We start from the raw sequence: 21,425 nt of genomic DNA, 5'->3' as shown, positions 1-21,425 counted from the left end.
TATCTTGTAGTCTTGTGATGATTTGCCCTCTTGCCCTTACGCACTGCAAAGAATCCGCTGTGTTTCTTCTCTTCATGTCTCATTCCCACTGAGACGGCCCCCTGTATGTTAAGGCACTGCTTTGTTTTTTTTTTGTTTTTTTTACTCTTCATCTTTTTATGCTTTGCCCTTTGCACCCAGGCACTGCAGGGAAGTTGTGGCGGCAGATGAATGCATTAGTGTCGCGTGTTCCCAAGTTCAGCCCGCTCTTGTGTTTGTGCACCTGCTGTTGATCACTAAACTGTAAGACCAGTATTTGTTGAAATTTTGAAAATAGTTGCCAGAAAACGATGTTATACGGGAACTTGGGTATTAACCTGAACAAAATCAGTGTAACTCTGTGGGAAATTTTTATTGCCTGCAATTTTGAGTGTATGACCCAGGAACTTTTCAGCGAGGTTCTACTGTATTTGAGCATGCTTGCAGCGACGGTAGATTTAATGGGCAGCATTATTATTAATGAAGTTTGGTTTGGATTGGTTTGGTTTATGGGGTTTAACGTCCTGAAGCGACTCAGGCTATGAGAGATGCCGTAGTGAAGGGCTCTGGAAATTTAGACCACCTGGGGTTCTTTAACGTGCACTGACATCGCACAGTGCACGGGCCTCTAGAATTTCGCCTCCATAGAAATTCAACCGCCGCGGCCAGGATCGAACCCGCGTCTTTTGGGTCAGCAGCCGAGCACCATAACCACTGAGCCACTGCGGCGGCTATTGTCTGCATAGTTGCTTACTTCAGGTTCCATATGTGTCCTTGAAAACCATTGAGTGTAAAAAAAAGTTGTTTTCAAGGGCTCTTAAAAGTCCTAGTATTTCTGTTGGTCCTTGAAAAATCCTTGAATTATGGCGTGCTAAAGGGTGTCACATTCTTAAATGGCAGCTGTAACCATAAGGAGCAGGAAGAGATCAGAGCGGATCAGGGCACCAGTGTGATTTGGTGATATCCTGGCTGAAACAGAGGGAAGGCAAACTTTGGCAGGGAGTGGCAGAGAGTCAGGCCGCATAGCCTGAGTCGCTTTGGGACGTTAAACCCCCATAAACCAAACCTCTTGAATGTAGCCATGAACAAGCTCCGAATGCTTACCAGAGTCTGAACATTCATGATGATTGACAAAGCGCGACAGTAAAAACTGGTAAAACGTGGCCAGCAGTGAAGCCAAGTGTGGCTGACAGAGCCAAAGAGAAACTATGCGTAAGCAGTGTCTGCAGTTCCATCAGCTAACAACACTCCCCAGAAGCGCTGCTGTTCTGAGTGGCGGTGCCACCGCGATTGGAACTCCGGCCTTTCCATCAACTGTCAGCACTCCCATGAGTGGCAAGTGCGCAGTGAAAGTAAAAAGGAAAAAACCTTCCAAACAAGCGAGCAAAATAGCCGAATGACAAACCGCACTATAGCATCCCTGCTATCTCGCTTGTCTCACCTTTATTAATGGTGCTATGCTTTGGTTTTGATTGTTGGTCGTCCCCCCAAATTCGTAATTTCAAAATGGAAAAAAAAAAAAAAAAAGGTAGACTTATAGTTCTGCTAATACAGTACTTTTTGTGTGCAAGTCGTGTGCCACCTCTAACACAGTTAACTTGAAACCGCATTAATAATGGTGCAGGTCTTGCTAGTACAGTGCATTTATGCCAGAGGACTGGTTCTGAACTGAGAAGCAAGAGCATAAAAAAAGAAAAAAAAGGCTTGGAGTATAGCCTCATTTAATTTTTTTCTTTACCTTGTTGGGCCGTTATGAAATGGGATTGAGATGATAATTTGCACCAAATGCCGCATCATTTTTTCACAGGCGGCGGTTTTTTTAACCTGACAGGCATGTAGTAGTTAAAAACCACTGATACATACTGCTTAATGCACGAATTGCAAGCTAGTGTGGAATAGTTCATATTCAAAGTATGCACGGTTAAGTGATTAAAACAACCTTGCTTGAAGCATCTGCGTGCCTATATTGCTACTTTGGATTCATGATGGGCAAGTGCTGCCGCTTTATGAGGATCATGTTTGACTGCATTATGGGAATAGGTCAGGATGCTCCCCTGCATACGTGGAGCAGAACATTGCTATAAGAAAGCAGTAGCAAGAATTTTTTAACAGAAGGCTCGTTATTCCAGGACTGTATAGTTGCCTAAGGGTCCTGAGTGTTTTTCTTCTGCACAATTTGTTGCTTGTTGCCTGATATGTACTTTATTTTTACCTCCTTTCAAGGATGGTAATGCCTTCCAAGATGCTGTCTTCAATGAAACAATCGAAGTAGTGGAAATCGATGAAGAACTTGATGGAGAGACGTAAGTGATTGATTTTGGTGCGAATTCACTACTTCACTAGCAATCCTGTACAGGCAGTATTTGTCTGAAGCCTCTCAGAAATAATATTGCCGCAACTGGGTTTTGAACCCACTTCAGCACAAACAGATCAGCTTCGCTGGCCACTGCATGAGAGCACTGAGCTGTGGCCACAACCGATCACGCCTCGTGTTTTGCTGCCGCACTTTCGCGCTAGGCATTGCATGTGGTCCCCTTCATAAACTTCCATCTGTGTGCAAAAAACACTATAAGCCTCCGACTCTACGAAATCTGCTGGTAGACACGAAGAATTTGAGACAGTCACGAAAGGAAAGGAAAGATGCATAATTGGTTCTCCCTGGCTCAGTGGAAATGTCATTCGTGCTTGGAGCTATGTGGCAGTAGTGAGTGAGGTGTGCGCTGCATGCTTTGGCAGAAACGCGGCAGTGGAGCAAAATGTGTGAAAGGAGGCAGAGACTTGGCATTGGCAGCGTTGAAGACTCCGATGATATTGAGGAAAGTAAAGGTGCATGACTGCCTCCCTGGGTCAGTGGGTACCTTAATCGCGCCTTTATTTATGTGGCGGTGGTGTCCACTTCAAAAAAAAAAAAAAAAAACTGCTTTTGTCAGCAATACTAAACTACCGACCAAAATAATTTCGTGTAGCCCGAGAAGAGGAAGCGTAACCATAGTTATTGTTCTAGGTTGGTTCAGCAGCAGTGTGTTCAGGATGGCTTGGCTTAATTCTAAACGTCCCCTGAAGTTGAACCAACGTTCGGTTTAAAAAGTGTCAAAATAGTAACTATTTATTTGCATAATGAATGCAGCCCATTTTTTTTTGCATGCAGTCTGCTACTGGTGGGAAGTGTTAGCCGCTGCCTTTTCTTAAACACCAGCAAGTACGCATATAATATAAGGCGCCAGCCATTGATCATAAAGACTACTATGTCTCACCCTGCAGAACAACCGGTCTATAAGAATGATTTGCCGGGTGTCTAACAACCAGAACAATCCACACCTGGTCGCAAAGAATTCCTCTGTTCAGTGTGCCATACTGAGGATTGTTGGAACTTGTAGTAGTTTTGCTTCGCGCTGAGTGCTGAGAGCTGTGTTAAAGTGAACTAGAATTGCTCTCTTTAGGCACCATGATGGGCTCCTAAGTGTGTTGGAAACTGTGCTCTCCGGCATGAAAACTATGCTGAAGGGTGCGTTTGTTTTATTTTCAAAAAGAGCCGTGCCGGATGCAGTAGTTATTTATACCAGCCTACTTTTTAGTCCAGTTTTTACCACCTCTTATTCTGAATATTTCACTTTGCGTAATGAACACATGTCCCAAATTTTTGTTTGTTTTTATTTTTATTTTTTCGGAAAAAAATGTGTGTTCATTATGCGAGTAAATGTGGTAATATGGCTATAGGTAGGGATGCTTTTGTCTCTCTTCTGAGCATTTATATGTTAGAAATATTTACTCTACAAAGCTATTTGCGACATCCAGAGAAGCTGTTATTGATATGGCATGAGTGTTCAAGAAACTTGTGCAACAATAATGAGCATATTCTGCTGCAGAATGGGACAAATGCCTTAATGTTATGAGTACAAAATGAACATGGGTGAGAGTGAAGCCTCAGTTCTCAAGCAGATGTTTCAAGCAAGAGGACTTGTCTTCATCTGGGCTTATGAGCGAGATATTATGAAGAACTGTTTGCTGTGAAACAACACACTCACCTGTGCCAGGAAATGTTCGTACTGCACAGAATTCATTTGCACGATCTTTTTTGATGCAGGCACAAAAGTGGCTGCTAGTTAAAAGCTAAGTGATCGACCTGAAAAGGCACCGAGGACCACTCCACGCTAATTTTGGTCACAATAAAAATTCTGCGCCTCTTTCTAGCCGTATTGATAATATGTAATAGCAAATGACTTTTATTGCTGCAAAAATTGTGTTTATAAAGATTTTCCTGCCACTCGATTCAAGCTTGTGACATCTGCACTGAAAAAGTGTCTTTGATCACCATTTCCAAGTGAGTGGAAGTACAGCCTATAGCCTCCGAGATCCGCACAATCATGACAACAAAGGTCTGCATTTAAAGAAACAAAAGGTGACTGCAGCAGGCATGCAGGAGGAGCCAGAGGGCCTCACATCTGCATGATGACAGCTGCGACAAATTCTGCTGAACCGTCACTGGAGCAAAAAGACACTTTTCGAGGCGCTTGTGCATAATTTCGTGCTTGATGGCTGTTTGTCACGGTTGCAAACGTCAAGTGTTCTCACTCTCATGCTGTGGAAAAACCTCTTGCACGAAGTACCGTATAAACGAGTGTAAGGGCCGCAGCCGTGTACGGGCCGCACCCTGTTTTCCCGAAGCAAATATTTTGTATTGAAATCCATGTAACAGCCGCACCCGGACTTTCGATCACCCATGTGACGATAGCCTTCTAAATGCTTGTGCCGTGGCCTGCGATCAGCTCTGCCTGCGAGCAACTGTTGGCGGCCCAATGGTTGGCAAATAGGCCCTCGAATCCGGAAAAAAAAGTGCGGCCTGTTGAGATGGGCGTCATCGAGTCTCGCTTCGAAGCAGCCGGCACACATGTCTTTCCTGGTGGCTCCGAGCAACTCGAGGGTGGTGGTCCCCAGGCCTGCCGTCATGGACCGCACGTAGAGGGCCCAGGTGACAGCTGATTCCAATTACCGAGTTTGCCCGGTTGGAGTGCAGGACCAAAACGAAGGGGCTAAAGTTTAAGCAAAACCAGACCGCCTTTCCGAAGTGTCTGCACGTGTCGAGCACCGCCGCCGGTGCTGTGGGGAGACGGATGGTATCTTCTCCAATTGCCGTGACCATGCCGGGGAACAAAGGGCCTCGTTTCTTATGGCTGTTCGGCATGCCAAGCACTGCAACGAGCTGGCGGGCATCATCCCCAACCCTCGCGATCATCTCCAGGGACGAGGGACCACTTTCCGGCCTTTTCGTGACCTCGCGTTCCGGACTTGAGCAGCGGGTGTCATTTGATGAAGAACAGATGTCGGTGACCCGCGGCAACCTTTGGCTGGCCAGAAACCATCACCTGCCGCAGTCGACGCTACCTTGTTGGCAACCTTCTTTCCCTCAGACTCAACACACGATGGGGGCGTGACCATAAGTGCGGTGGTGTGTTGGTGTGCACAAGTTAAAGCTCTAGGCCCCTCCCACCCCGGCGTGGGCGTCCTCAACCTGGGGAATTTAGGGAACGAGAACAGTATAAAACTCGACAACAAATGCGGCATAGTCGTCTCACTTCTGTTCACTTGGCTTGTAAAAATGTAAATAAACCCACTCGTAATCTTCCTTCCGTCACTCAACTCATTGACTCGACAGCACTCCTGTCTGCGGTGGTTGGAACTGGTGTCGACTTGACCGTGGTTCCATCAAGCAGCGGCAGCTGCTAGCAGCGACTCTTAACCCCCATTCTGCCAACAGGCCCTGACATGCGTTTATACGGTGACTGCTGTAATAATGTAATGACAGTCGGCGAGCTGAAGACACTGTGCCAGGAGACTAAGGTTGGCGAGGTGGCAGGGCCTCTTGGTCTCCAGTCTGCACACAATGTGTGTCCAAAGCAGCGGAGCAATATTGCCAATATGTGCTGTTGAAGACATTTTAGCTAACTCCGCTTATACTAGCCATGCTTGAAATAAGTTGCTGACAATTGTGCAAAGCCTTTGGCATTTCTGTCATTTCAACTTTCTGGCTTTCGCAAATTAGCTTGCATGCAGCTGCGAACCCTGTTGGTAGCACTAAGCTAGAATATGCACTCTTTTCTCTGCTGTTTGATTTTATTTACAGAAGAGGCCAGCCAGTAAGCAAAAGGTGGAAATGGGTACTACAAATTCCAGTGATGTGGACTGTGATTGGCTCCCCAAGGAAACTCGTGACCTGAGTGAGTGGAGGTTTTTTGTGCAGTTGTGTAGCCCAAAAATGGTTCACCCACTGCAGTAATATGAGGTTTTGCATGGTGGCACTGCTTTCACACCAAGTTTCTGTCTTGTTTCGTTATTGTAAAGGCAACATGCGGCGTGCCCGCAGTTCAACTCTCTGTGTTGCGAATGCTGTCTCGCTAAGCTGAATGTTGTGTGCATATAGCGTCGCATCAGGTGGCTGTAGCTACTTCTTCGACAATGGCTTTAGTTTTGTTGTTTTTGTGCTACAGTTATTGGAACTGCTGTAGTTTACCCAACATGTAATCGACAAGAAATACAGCATTGATATAAGTGCTATGCCAGTTCCACCGAGAGGTCAACCCTGCTACTTGCTGCTGAATTTTGGCAAAATGTATTGACGTTATTCCCACCTTCTTTGTGAGATTACCGTTCCTCCATGCTAAGCCCACAATCACCACTCTCTAACATTAACAAATGATGTGCATGCAAAGAAAGAAATTTTGTTCTCTCAGGCATTGGATGCAGTTCTCTTAAGGGGGGACGAGGGTCTTAAAACTGACCTTTTTATTTATGGCTTGAATCATGAAATTTTGCACACAGATGTGTTTTTCTCTTCTGATTCTAAAAATGTAGTCATAATTGAGCTGGTGGACTTTGATCAAAAGTTATCTTAAATTCTAGGGTGTAATTAGACAATTTCTTTTGCAGCTTTAATGAACTTTCTCACTGCATTTTGTTGATTTTAATTCATTAATTGATAGCCAGCGAATTCCCATACCCGATGACATTCTTCCTTTTTTTGCTTAGGCCACATATAAATAGGAATTTACAATTAGCTTAACGAGTTGCAGCGTCAAATACTGCGACCTTTTACTCTCGACATATTATATCACGATGACATCCCTTTAAAAGTAAACAAGGAATGTCACCAGGTATGGGAACTCTCTGGTTATCAATTCATGTAAATAAATGGAACAAAATGCAGTGAGAACATTCATAAAAGCTACATAAGAAATTACCTAATTACATTCTAGACTTTGTAAGATTTAAGACCACCAGCTCAATTATGATTACATATTTGGAATTAGAAGAGAAAAAAGCATCTGTGTGCAAAATTTCATGAGACTATATCCATAAATAAAAAAGTTAGTTAAGACCCTCGTCCCCCCTTAACCACAGAGCAAAGTAGAACTTATAATTAGGCACATAAAAATTGGCTCACACTAGCTGTTGTTCAAGCCATATTTAGCTACCACATTGAGGCGGTATCCTTGACTGTCACACAGCAGGTCTTGCATAAATTTTTGATGCGATGAGTTGTGAAAATGTTGTGAAATCTGAGTTTTTAAACACTTATATGGTAGACACTCTTGATGTTAAAGCCGTTGGGGTTCCTTTGGGACTGTACTGCTGCCACACCGTACAGAGTGCTTGGGTGTTATCAGATGATGGTGTATTGAGGGCAGCTCATAATTCGTTGCATGTGCTTTCTCTCTCTTTTCACCATCCTCGTCCCCCCCGCCCCCTTTATTTTTTCTTTTTAAAATCTTGGCTCTCAGTGTTTCGTATCTACTAAGATACAGTACAGCTTGGGTTTTGAGTAATGAAGTAAAACGAGTAACTTGTTACATTGCTTGCATGCATGCAGACCGGTCACCAAAGAGGTCACCACGTCAGTCACCAAGGCCACGACGACTCAAGAGGGTCACTGGATCAGGAGAGGAGTAGTGAGCCATCGAAGTTATGACTGTTGCCCGTGACACTCATGCTGAGCACCACATCGCATCACAGTCATATCGTTGCATCTACTGCCACAGGCATCCTCTTTGAGCGCTGAAATAAGTTACGTCCAGTCATCGCTGTGGGAGTGGTTCTTCTTAATTTTGTTGTATTAAATTTTGGTCCTGACATTGGCTGGACAGCAGCCTGGTTGGAGACAGGAGCTGCAGTGGGCTGTGATAGGCCACTATAATAAAGAACTTTTTTTTAACTTTTGTTTTCTTGTGTAATCACCTGTACTTGTCCTTTTTGGCATCAAGGTACACCTCCACTGCATGTGTAGGATAGGGCTACTTATTCCATATCACTAGAATTTTGTGGGCCTTCATTTGTCATCCAGGTAATTTTTCATAACATCCACTAATTTCAGTTACATTAAGTGTATTAAGCGCCCTTCATAGAAATGCATCATTACAGTGCTTAAGTAGAATCTTGATGATACGAATTTAGCGGGGCCCTGGAGAATATTCCTATCATCCTGATTTGGGTGATCAAAAGCAAGCCAAGTTGAACATGAGAATGAAACACAGTTTATTTGGCTTAATTATTCTCTGTCTAAAAAGGTGGTAATATTTGTTTGCACCTTCTTGGCTTTGATTTCCCTGATAAGCCCAGCCTGGAAAGCATAAAACCGTGCCACAGTTTTGTCTCTCGCACTGCCGGCTCTTGCGGTACGGTGCAGAACATCGAGGGTGTTGAGAGTTTCTGCCCCCAATGACAATGGGTCACGCTTTTCTTCATTGCTGTCCAGTGACGACAGTTCATTTCTTCCATCAGTCATTTTCAATGTTCCTCAGCCCGCTGGTTGCAATGTTGTCCGAGGTGACGAAGTCGTGAGAAGCTTGAATGTACAGCATCCCCCAGCTTTCAGTAGCCAAATCCTCGTCGGACTTTTTGTCAATCAGCAGTGCGACCGGTGCTGTTGTAAATCCACATTTGCTGTGGTAGTTTGCGATTGTATTTGTGTTCGCAGTGTCCCAAGACATGGCCAGAAAATGAGCATCAAAGAGACTAGTCTGTCGATTCTTGTCTCTGTGATTAATCTTTGCGGAACCAATCTCTCAGAGACCAACCTGGCGGCCCCACGCGCGTTCCAGCTCGTGTGTGCGGGTGGCAGTTGTGCGTTCGTATCATCTGTGCCAGCCTGAAAAACTTTCCGTACAATCCCAAATCGTAACGTATTCTGTACATACTAGACCATCCGAGACACTTTCTAAATCAGATCAACCGTAATCGTATCATCTAGATTCTAAATATTTTGAACGTGTCTAGCTTTTACGCGACGATAAAGGAAATAACGCAAGCTTTGTGGATGCAAGGTAATTGATATGCACCTGGTGAAGTAGTGGTTTCTTTTCTAAGGTGCTGTACAGTGTGTGTTGGTGCACCAGTGTACTATTTTTTAATTTTACTGAGAACTAAAAAAAAGGTTTTGCTTAGAGGCTTGTTTCACATGATGGTTTGTAACGTTCTAGTTACAGACAGCTTCACCTCATTCTGTGTGAACTGGTGTAAATACACAAATGTTTTGAGCACTTTTGCTAAGCTGTGGAACAAAGGATGTGATATGGAAAGGAGGTACAGTTGTTGAGAAGTTTAGCAGGGTCTCCAGAACAGATTGGGGCTTGTCACACTGCCCCCTTCTTTCATACTCTTCCTAACCCTTCCCTGATGGAGCATTACCTTTCGAAACAGACCTTTGAGGGTTACTGGAGCCTTGGTATTTGAAACAATGTGCACCATATGTGCATCAAAAGACTTCAGTGCTGGTAGGTTGTGAATGGCTGGCTAGAATCAATTGCCACACAATCTCGTGTGAAAGCTGCACTCAAGTATGGGCCGCACTCTGTGCTCTGGACCAGATAATTGGGAAAAATATACAGTTATATGTTTTTTTTTATTTGTCTATGGGACACACCTTCAAAAGTTCACACCTGGATTTTTTAAAAATTGTGGCCATTAAAAGAGAGTATATGGTAGCTGTGCTAACATAACTATAGGTGCAGTAATTTTCCTCTGTATACAGATGAGATGATTCTATGAAATATTGCACCCGTTGCTTTTAAGGAACTACGACATTCAAATATCCTGCGACCACATGACCATATAGAAAGTGCGGCCGGAGGCTGCAGTCCACTGCCGACGATCGCACGAGACCAACGTTCGTATACAGGAATCTGCCTTCGGCTCTACGCGGCGGCACGACCATGCTTGTAGAAAAAGGGCAGAAAGTTGGGCAAGGTGGTAAACATTCATGATGGGTTTCAAAGCGCGACAAGACGGAGACGAAAGGAAGAAAACACACACGACAAGCGCTTACTAGCAACTAAAAACGTTTATTGCAACGCTGGGAATAAATAGGGGTCACGGAAAACATAAAGAGCTAAAAAATAACAAGACAGAAAAAGAGATTAGCCGTTACTATCTAAAAACGCTCGTTCCTTCTCAGAAAATTGAAGGCTCACTGACACAGCCCTTTGTCTTAGCAATATTATAGGCTTCTATGATTTCCCTAGTCTTCTGGTCGTGATGCGAAAAGATCACATAACGTGGGCATGCCAGAGAATAAGCGTGGTACCAGTGATAACAAACCCGAGTGCGGAACAATGGGAGGGAGTGCTCTCCAGCGATCGCCGGGTCGACCAAGAAGGTCTGATTCGGCGAGCAAAACTGGCAGCAGCATCCAGCGGAGCCCTGGACTAAGGGCAACCGACCGTTGAGCAAGATGGACGAAGCCATCTCAAAACCGCCGAATACAACCGAATCTAGAGCTAATAAAGTTTTCACTCACTCACTCACTGTCGTTTGATCCAATAGGGCTTGGCAGGACTTATCTTTTTCCCGGTGCTTACGCACATGACTTGCCAGGTGCGTACCTAGCTGTGCCACTTCCTAAAGCCCGGCGATGTTCTGCGAGGCGCGTGTTAATGCATCGACCAGTTTGGCCGATATACACAGCCCCACAGCTCTTTGTTTTTCGTCGTAGAATGCTTTGATCAGGAAGCATGTTGAACGTTAACGTTGATTGGCGCGATGCACACCGATCTCAGCTTAAGATTCTGATGCAATCACCACTTCGCGACGCACCGGCATCGACTTCGCGTTCGAGAACATATGCCATGCACAGTGCACGAAGTAAGGCACGTCGACATGCTACTACGATCACAAGGCCATGCTACTGTCGATCAACTGCAGGGATCTGCCGTCGCCGGAGCCCATGTTGGCCCATGGACGACGACGGCGACGAACAAGATGCCACGTGCTTCAGGTAGCCGTCGGACGACGACTACGCCATATCCCCAGACTATGAGGTGGAGTTCGCGCCTACGAATCCGATGGTGCCGCTCGGAAAAGTAATTGCTGGCAGCGAGAACACTCAACGCAATATGGGTGAAAACACTACTAATATGAGAACTGCGCAAATAAAACTCGGCTGTGAGATCGCAAGATGGCCGGTTCGTCGGCTTGCGTTGTCGCGACGCCATCAGCATGCAACATTACACTCCGAAACACAGAAGCACTAAACTCCAAAACATTTCTTCGTAGCGACAGGTAATGTACTTATACGCATTGCATACAGTGCCCCCGTAAGTATACACTCGCATCCCCATAACTGCAGTTCACACGGGGGTTCAGCTACACGGCCCCAGAAATTACTTCGCCAATTCGTATACATCGATGTTGTAGCAACATATAGATCACTGTTCCCTTTGATAGTAGGTAAAAGGTAATACGTGCTACGGTACAAAGCAGTTCCATAAAAATGACGGTCCTCAAACTATACTACATGTTTGGAAAGAAAATGGCACCACATTATAGTGACGAGGTCTACCACACGGAGCGAGTGTACACAGTTCTGTTTTTGGATTGAGCAAACATTAGGTGGGCAATTGAGCCCACATCTTCACATAATGCACATATTGTAACCGCCAGACGTAACAGTAACAAATGAAGCAAATACACAAAGAGATCGTATCAAAACAGCTGCACCCAGACACCTGGCAGCAGCACCCAGACAGCACTCCACCCACGACGACCACACTGAAGTAGCCAGTGCCGTTGAAATACGATTTCGTTTTTTTTTTTCGTATTGCATTCGGAGGATCACCAAAATTGCTAAGGCTTTTTTTGTGCCTTATAACACGTCGGATATTTATTTCACTTTGATAGCAGAGGCAATTGCAGCGGACAGCAGCGTTTGCGCTGTCCACAGATTAACCGTTACCTGCAGCCACGTAGCCATGGAGGAAAGTTTCTCATATTACCTAGAGGGAGAGCAGGCGGCGCTGCGCTTTATTACTGACTCCATCCGCCGTGTCTCTATCCATTTGTCTATTCACCATAAAGAGTCGCGCAGGAACGCCGGGAAGAGGAGGTTGGCTCAAAGCCGGTCGTAGCTTGGCTAAGTATACATGCTGCTGGTCCGTCCTTGTCTGAATATTTTGGACAATCAACCTTGAAGCAACTTCCATCATTCCGTACGAAACTGGATTTCCACGTTCCATCCTACCGCATTCTTTATAGCTCTTCCTCTCAAGCGTTTCAATTTCGCGCTTTGAGCAACCAGGGAAGCCTAGGGAAATGGGAAAAGCAACGCTTTTGCAAAACTGGCTGCCAAACTAGCCAAACGTAGCCAAACGGAGCGCCGGTCGTGGTTGGCTTTTCTTCACTCCATGTATTCGCTGCGTGTTGACACCATGGAGGAAAAAAAACTGAGGAGGGAGCGTCTGGCGACAACCTTGAAGCCTCGTCTTAACAAGTAAAGATATAGCAAAAAAAAGAGAGTGTGTCCCCCCGTGATCGCACCACGTGATAGCGTGCGGTGAAGTCTAGCCCCGCTGCGCGCGCGCATGCGCCGATTAGCGCGGCAGACTAACTGTAGATCAACTTCCTTGCTGTAGACGCCCGCGCCGCGGGTCGCGCATACGCGCGCACTAAAACATACCGGAATCAAAGCATAAAGGACCGGCTCGGAGAGCGAAAAACTGAGGGAGAAAACGACTTCAAAACACTCGGCTTGCGAACGCTGGCCGCGTGACGTCATGCTCCCTCCTCAGTTTTTTTTTCCTCCATGGTTGACACCAACGTTTTGTTGACACGGTAGTGACGCCTACATTGCCTGGCGGGTTGCTCCCATAGAGCTTATATACCAACTGTTGCTCCTTCTGGCCGTAAACAGTTCTCATAAGTTATCCCACGAAGCAGTAAGAACTATTTAATTCATTGCCAATTCAACGCCGCACAATGCCTGTTACTGTCGGGCAACAAACGACGACCGTTTCTTCATCCGGCGGGAATGAAAGACTGGCATTATGCGCTTTCAAGTTCGGCTACCTGAAAACACCGGATGGCTGGGTCAAACTAGCTCAAGTGGTAAGTGAAAGTTGGTTAATAAAAACTTCTAGGGTGTTCATAAAAATATTGACAGCTGTAGTTACTGTGAAGTATGCGCTGTAGTGTTTGCGTGAGGCGCGGACAAACGTGTCCGTGCTTTGATAAGGACACAGCGAACTTGCCTGTAACTCGTGTAAAGAACCTCTTCCGAAGCCGCATATCTCTGCGCTGAAGTTGTTTTCTGCGTGTGTGTGTGTGTGTGTGCGTGTGCGTGTGCGTGTGCGCGCGTGTGCGTGCGTGCTTGCGTGCGTGAAGCTGCCTCGCACTGTTGCGTTGCTTACGTATGTAAGTACGACACCTGTGGAGTTTTTTGCTCACAACTGCTTAGAATTGTTTATCCACGCGACACCTGAATTAAAAGGTACGCAGCCGTATGGCTGGTAAGTCAGATATGTAATGTGCGGTTTAGGTTGTACGGGAACAGATAAAGATCAGCCTTTTGGAGTAATAAAAACATTTCGCCTGCATCTGCAAAGATGGGCGGAGCTTTTCCACCGCCTCCGCATGTGCACGTTCCGTCGTCACCAGGCTGATTTCTTTTCTTGTCTCAGTTCCGCTACCTGGCAGTCCTCTTAAATTATTTTAAAATATATTTATATAATTGTTCCCGCCTTTTAACTTACCTGGCGCGCGAAACGCCTTCATTCAGTTGTTACGATATGTGCTACGATTGATAAGATATGTGTCCGATTATATAGCGATACCAATGACTAATGCTCAGCTGCCGCGCGGAACGTACTACACTATAAAGGGGGAACAACGTATACGTACTTTGTCTTGTTTCATATTCACTTATATCCTGCATCATATTGAAATCTTACAACGTGGATGTTGCTTTAGGACGGCTTGGGTGTTTCCAGAACCTTTTATTTACAAGGCATGGGTCGGCCTGAGCCAGTGATTTACCATTTACCTTTCATGCAGAAGAAAATTTTCTGGGGAAGAACCGGGGTGTCAAAAGTTGCACAGAAAGTTGATTGGTTAGGTGCAAGTTGGTGTGCATGTCTGGTGGAAGAAATAACAAATAAGACCTAAAATTGAGTGCTGCTGTGAAAAGTGGTTCCGCTATGCCAGCGGCTGCAGAATTTATCCAAAATAAGGGGCAGTGGTGTCATATGCTGTAAAGTGTGTGGCAAGAGAATCCTAGGCAGCAGTACATTGTTTAGAGGGTAGGTACTGTTTTCAGTTGTTGAGAATGTTGAATCGCGACAAGATGGGGTTGGAACTATGAATTGATCTCCATAAGACCTAGTGCGGACGTGGTAAAATGAGGCATAGACGTCGTCCCCATCAAACAACTGTGGGTCATGCAACAGAATACTTAAGCACAGCCTAAGCAGTACGAAATAGGGTTACATAATACATTAAATATGCAAGATGACCGTCTTGCAGTGGGCGTAGTCAGGCTGATGATGATGATGAATACATTAGAACATCAGTTTTGACAAAAATGACAATGTAAGTAGGATGCATTAATACGAAGTAAAAAGATGATTCTAGTCATGTATACGTATAAATGGCAGCTCCGAAAAAATGGCACAAAAAGGAACTTATATGAAGGTAATGGCAATTTAAATCAATGTGAGGGGGAAAAAAACCTAACAGTCACTGAGGGTAGTCGGATTATCAAACAAATATTGAATATATACCTTGACATACGTGCTCACTGTAGTCAGTCCTGTGTGAAAACTGAATTGATTGGAATAGCAAGATTTTTCAAAACTGTAGCGTGGTTTAAAAAGCCTTCCTTATAAAGGGGCACCAGGGTGTTTTCCTCAGTGCCAGATAATCTGATGAAATGGATTCCTCACGCGTTCCCGAGACCAGTGCAAAAAAAGATTTAATGAAATCAGAGCATGCAAACGAAAGTTACTCCAATTAGAATAACTCTAAAAGATCAGATGAAAACGCGTTTCACTCACCCATTTCACTCACCCAGTGCTGGAATTGGCTGGTACCAATCAGAACCACACTTAGCACAGAAGCAGCAGAGGCTTGCTTGCCTGCAATTGTTGCTTTCACAGCATTGTCTCCCCATCCCCACCCCCTGTGTATACACTGTAGACAGGGCAAAGGTGACTAACACTACTAAGGAAGCTCCCTGATCTTTGTTGGCAGCGAAATTGAAAGTGTCGTTTCTAGCGTTATTCTTATTAGCTTTCGATTAGCTTTCCCTGCTTTTTTTTTAGTTTTTGTAGCATGCGAAAAGCTTACAGCACTCAGAGACATATTTTAGTTTCATTTTGTGAGTATAAAAAAACTAGGTTCAAACTGGACGCCCAACCAATCAGAAAGGCAGCGCCCTCTCATTCCTGCTGCCGAAAATGGCCGCAGCGTAGCGGCACCATTGGCTCGAAACAAGCATTTTTAGAGAAGATTACAATAGAATGAAAATGAAAATTGGTTTCTGAGGAAAGGAAATGGTGCAGTAGTTGTCTGGCATCTCGGCATACACTTGAACTGCACCGTAAGGGAAGGGAGGAAGGTGGGAGTGAAAGAAGAAAGCGAGAAAGAGGTGCTGTAGTGGAGGGCTCCGACCACCTGGGGATCCTTAAAATATTAAATATTACCATTCCGGCAATCTCTTTGGCCGTCCAGGCATCATAACGTTTCCTACTTTGCATACAAAGAATAAAGACCTCATGCTTGGTTTGCATCACAGGGCACCTTTAAGCTGTTTTAAACTCAGGCTGAAGCATCAGTGTTATTATTAGGTTGGTGTTTAATAGCTGAAGAATGTTGTAACGTAGAGTTTGCATCGCATAATTTGTGCGGTGAGGAAAAGTCTTCCAGTGTTCTGGATTTCATGTGTCATGACTTGAGTATTGTTCAGTGGGAAGTTCTGCTAGGCTCGTTACTGTTATGTTTGGTTATTGTCGGAGAGACTGACGACACGGACCAGCCCAGTTGTGAACGGAAAAGGAACTGAGGTTTATTCAGGATTTGAGCTTGGTTTGCTGTTAGGTAGGTGGCGCTGGCTGTGGAGCCTTGTTGGCCACGTAGAGATGGCGCCACAGGATGGGAAGCCGAGTTGTTGTTGTGGGTATACATAACACGCCCTTCTTTGACGAAAATTGAGAAGGTTGCACACGGAATATCCTGGTTATCTGAAGTCACTGATTGTGCTTGGATAACGTGCAGGAGGCTCGATCCTTCTTCCTGATCGAGTAGTATGAGGTGGGCAAGGAGGTACTTGAAGTGGTTGGGGAGGAAGGACCGAATATTCTGGGTTCTGTTGAGGAGTGCTTGAATCGATTACCTCGTAGTCTTCTGGCGAAGTTTGGGCAGTAGGAGGTTCCGCCGTTCGAGGTCGCAGGTGGATTCGATTTCTTGCAAGGATGCCTCTGGTGTCGGTTTTCACAGTGTACCTTCTAGGCTCTGGGCCCACGTTTACCACGGTGGCTTTTTCCCAGTTGCGGCTATTTCGGAGCCATACGGGTTGGCCAGGAACAAGCGGGGGAAGGTTTCTTGTGTGCAGGTCAGCGTGCTTGTGTTGTTGTTTCTGCATTCTCTGCAGAAGATTCTGGTGAGCCTCATTTGGAAAGCTTGGTTTCAAGGCACTTGGTAGTGTTGGTAGGAATGTGCGAAGCTTTCTACCCATCAGGAGCTCAGCCGGTGATTTTGCTCCTGGTATTGGTGTGGAGCGGTAGTTGAGGAGCACTACTGCTAGGTCTTTGCCTTCCTCGGCTGCTTTAGTCATCATTGCCTTGATGGTCTGTATTGTTCTTTCCGCTTGGCCATTGCTGCGAGGGTACAAGGGAGAAGACGGCTGGTGTGTCACGTCCCGATCACGGAAGAACTTTCTGAGCTCGTCGCTGTCGAAGGGTGGTCCCTGATCAGATACGATTGTCGTTGGAATGCCAAACCTGGCAAATGTTTCCTTCAGTATCTGTATGAGCGAACTTGCTGTGGTTATCCTCATCTGCCAGATCTCTGCATACTTGGAAAAATAATCGACAATCAGCAGGTATGTATTCCCCTGCAGATGGAAGAAGTCCATGGCGAGTTGTTGCCAAGGTTGATCTGGAAGGGCTCGGTCCAATAGAGGCTGGTGTGGATTGCCAATTTGATGTGATTGACATATGTAGCAGCTCTTGACCAAAGTCTCGATGTCTTGGTTTAGAGTTGGCCAATACACACTCTGGCTTGCCAAACCCTTGCACGCAACGATTCCGCGGTGTGCTTGGTGGAGCGTGCGAAGCACAGTTGCCTGGCATGCGGCTGGTATAACCAAGCGTTGGCCGTAGCACACGAAGCCTTCCGTTGTGTAGAGCTCGCTTCTCACATGGTAGAATGGTTTGACTTTGTTGTCTGCCTGTGCGAGTTTTTGAGGCCACCCTTCTTTGATGTATTTGGTTACTGTTTGAAGAGTCGAATCTCGTGATGTCTCCTCAGCGATCTCGCGAAGTCTTCCAGGAGTTGCTTGAACCAAACTTGAAACGTCAAGTGCGGGGTCGTAATCTGCTGTTTCCATTCTTGTTGACCCATCGGGAGCTCTTGACAAGGCATCTGCAACTGCTAGTTGTTTTCCCGGAACGTAAGCCAGAGTCACGGTGTACCGCTGGAGGCGCAGTAGTAGCCTTTGAAGTCGGGGTGACATTTTGTCCAGGTCCTTATTCTGCAGGCCAATCAGAGGTTTGTGATCCGACTGTATGGTCACTTCTCGTGCGAACGTGTAGTAATGAAATCTTTCACACGCAAACACGACGGCTAGCAGTTCTTTCTCGATTTGCGCATACTGCTGCTGGGTGGCTGTGAGAGCTGCTGAAGCGTAGGCCACGGGTCTGCCTTCTTGAAGTAGGACTGATCCCATTCCGTAGGAGCTGGCGTCCGTAGAATTTGTCACGGGCTTTGATGGATCAAAATAGCGAAGCACGGGTGCCGTAATCAACCTTGACTTCACGAGCTTGACAATGTCGGTATGTTGTTGCGTCCAGTGCCAGTGAACATCCGTCTTCAGTAGTTCACGAAGAGGGCTTGTGAGTTTCGAAAAGTTGGCAATAAATTTCGTCAAGTAGGTAACCATTCCAAGAAATCTCTGTAGTTCTTGCTTGTTTGTTGGCAGTGGCATAGATTCGACGGCTGTCACTTTTGCAGGATCTGGAGCAATCCCATCGGATGATAGTTGGTGTCCAAGGTATGTAATGGACGTCAAAGCCAGCTGGAGCTTTTCCTTGTTAAGTTTTAGGTTGTTGGCTCTGGCGATGGTCAGCACCTGTCTCAGGTCGGCCGCATGTTCTTCAAGGTTTCTTGATGCCACAAGGATGTCGTCAAAATAGGGCTTGACAGTTAGCTGCTGCTCAAACACCCTGTCTATGGCTTGTTGGAAAAGTTCAGGAGCTGTTGCAAGGCCGAATGGAACCCGAAGGAAACGATAGCGTCCCCAGGGCGTCGTGAAAGTGCACAAGCGCGAGCTTGGCTCGTCTAGGACCAGCTGGTAGAATGCACTTTTAGCATCGAGAACAGAAAAAATCTTTGCACCGTTCAGCGTTGCGAACAACTCTTCCGGGACTGGAACCTGATAGTGCTGTCTTTTCACAGCTGCGTTCAGGTTGCGAGGGTCCAAACACAGCCTTACGTTGCCATCTTTTTTGTGAATAATGACAACTGGGTGAACCCACTTGGACGGCTCTGTCACCTTCATTATGATGCCGTTTTCTTCCATGCGTTGCAGCTCGGCCTTCACTTTGTGCTCTATTGCGCAGGGTACTCGGCGTGGAGCTGACACCGTAGGAATCACTCCTTCTTTCAGTTGTATGGAGTACACCCAGGCAATTTCCCAATGCCTTCAAATACATCAGAAAAGTCGTCGAGCACGTTCCTTATGGTCTGGGCTGCTGTGCATGCAGCTACAGTTGTTCGCTGCGGCTGTACTCTTTTGATGAGCTGCAATGCCTTGCATGCGTCGGCGCCTAAGATTGGCTTTAGCGGATGGTTGACGACGAGGAAATTCAAGATGCAGGAGTTTTCGCCCGCTGAGCATTGCAGTTGGCATTCAGCATATATAGGAAGTTCCTGCCCGCTGTACGTCGTCACTCGTGCATGCGTCGGCTTCATGTCTGGTTGCATACGCCAGTTTCTGATTTGATGCATGGGCATGATGTTCACGTCGGAGCCGGTGTCTAACTTGAACCCGATGCTGTGACCATTCACGCAGACTGTTTCGAACCATTCTGAGGCACTGCTTGCGTTGAGGAGGTCGAGGGTCTCCAGGAAGAATTCTTGTTGCTGATCCTGCTGCTGAGGACCTTCAAGGAGCCCGATTCGCTGACTTGAGGAGTTGCTGCCTCGTTGGCGTTGTTTACACATGCGCGAAAAATGCCCGAATTTGACGCTGGTGTAACAGTTGTGACCGTAAGCGGGGCAAGCTCGCGGCTTGTGCGCTGTTCCACAGCGCGAGCATTCGCGTTGCTGCTTCTGCTTCGGGATCGAATGCGGGGTCCTCAAAGCTGGTTGTTTTGACGAGTTCCATCTTTTCTGATTGTTTATGGCTTGCACTTCACGCTTGGGCTCTTGCAGGTCTTTTACGTGCTTCTTAGAAATCTCTGCTGCTTTGCATGTTGTAATTACCTTGTCAAGCGTGAGGTCCCGTTCACGGAAAAGTCGCTCCCTCAATGCTGTGTCTCTAATTCCGACAACGATGCGGTCCCCTATGAGCCTCTCTGCCTTTTCTCCAAAGTCGCATTTTTCTGCTTGCCTCCGGAGGTCAGTTACAAAGTCGTCGAACGCCTGGTTTTCTTTTTGTTGCATGCTGTTGAAGACAGCCGACGCCTGTATTACGTTTTTGTATGGCTTGTACATAGCGTCGAACTGCTCGAAGAGGTACGTAACTTGATCCGGCGTCTGCGCTCGGAGGTTGAGGGGGGAATGTCTGGGCGACGCGGCGGCCGCGGGGCCCGAGAACATGGAGGAGTAGGGCCTTGCGAGTAGCGGGAGGCTTGTTGGTGTACTCACATGCGAGTTCGTAGATGTTGTAGGCGTCTTTCCAGTCCTCCCATGCCTGGTGCGGGTTGTCGCCGGGCTCGAAGTGAGGAGGTGGTTGCAGAAACACACTGGCCATGTTTACGGGGTTCTAGGTTATTCTGACACCATGTTATGTTTGGTTATTGTCGGAGAGACTGACGACACGGACCAGCCCAGTTGTGAACAGAAAAGGAACTGAGGTTTATTCAGGATTTGAGCTTGGTTTGCTGTTACGTAGGTGGCGCTGGCTGTGGAGCCTTGTTGGCCACGTAGAGATGGCGCCACAGGATGGGAAGCCGAGTTGTTGTTGTGGGTATACATAAGTTACCATAGTATTGTTTTCTTTTCATTCTGTTATCAGTGCTGAATACAAATATTAGGTGTAGATGTCTCCTGCCTATATTAATACTAACATTCGGAAATGTTAATCTCTGTTGCTATTATATGGCAAGTATGTTACAACTCAATAACTTTGCGTTGTAACGTGGCAAGGTTCTGTATGTTGTTTGTTGTAGTCGTTCCCCTAGACCATAGCACAGTAACTTGAGTGGGATAAGAACAGAGAATTGTACAGCAGCAACATTGTTTTTTGGGAGAAAATCTGTTTGTATAGAGCGCCCATCACTGAGGCAAGTTTGGATGCTATATAATCTATGCACTTGTCCAAGTACATATTTTGAGTAAATACAACTCCCAAAGTTCTAAGTTCAGGCACAGTTTCTATGTTATTGTTGTTCAAGATAAGTTTGAGAGCCGATGCAATATGCTTTTCTTTAGCACAAAAGATAATCTGTTTTGTTTTAGAGTAATTCGCTGGCCCACGCACCTAGTTTTGACAACATTGAATTGGCTGTACTAAACTGTTTTTCACAGGTATCATAAACACAAAAAACACTTGTGTCATTAGCATAGACCGTCAACTTCGCCCTAGTACCAATGGTAACAATAGCTTTCAAGTACATTCAAGTGCATTCAAGTACAATCAAGTACAGCTTTCAAGGTGTGTTTAACATGGGTCCACTAATTTAGATTGTTATGTGGTGGTTATTCAGAGT

At 46.0% G+C, this 21,425-nt stretch overlaps 2 protein-coding genes across 2 annotated transcripts in view; both read left to right on the top strand.

Annotated features, from left to right (window-relative positions):
• LOC149354161 (translocon-associated protein subunit alpha-like) overlaps window positions 1–8,243 on the top strand; it is a gene marked incomplete at its 5' end in the record, with an annotated part of 65,037 nt that extends 56,794 nt beyond the window's left edge. The window contains 3 exons of the mRNA XM_089575943.1: window positions 2,242–2,321; window positions 6,140–6,233; window positions 7,883–8,243. Coding sequence (XP_089432069.1) covers window positions 2,242–2,321; window positions 6,140–6,233 — 174 coding nt within the window. The remainder of the gene's footprint in view (window positions 1–2,241; window positions 2,322–6,139; window positions 6,234–7,882) is intronic.
• Window positions 8,244–21,306: 13,063 nt separating this feature from the next.
• LOC149354159 (translocon-associated protein subunit alpha-like) overlaps window positions 21,307–21,425 on the top strand; it is a 32,970-nt gene continuing 32,851 nt past the window's right edge. Inside the window, exon 1 of the mRNA XM_089575941.1 lies at window positions 21,307–21,326. Within this exon, the coding sequence (XP_089432067.1) occupies window positions 21,307–21,326 (20 nt within the window). The remainder of the gene's footprint in view (window positions 21,327–21,425) is intronic.

The sequence above is a fragment of the Amblyomma mixtum genome, chromosome 3 (genome assembly GCF_055824585.1).
Source record: "Amblyomma mixtum isolate Tamu chromosome 3, ASM5582458v1, whole genome shotgun sequence".
In the NCBI taxonomy this organism is placed as follows: Eukaryota; Metazoa; Arthropoda; class Arachnida; order Ixodida; family Ixodidae; genus Amblyomma; species Amblyomma mixtum.
This window is presented reverse-complemented; position numbering and strand designations above follow the sequence as displayed.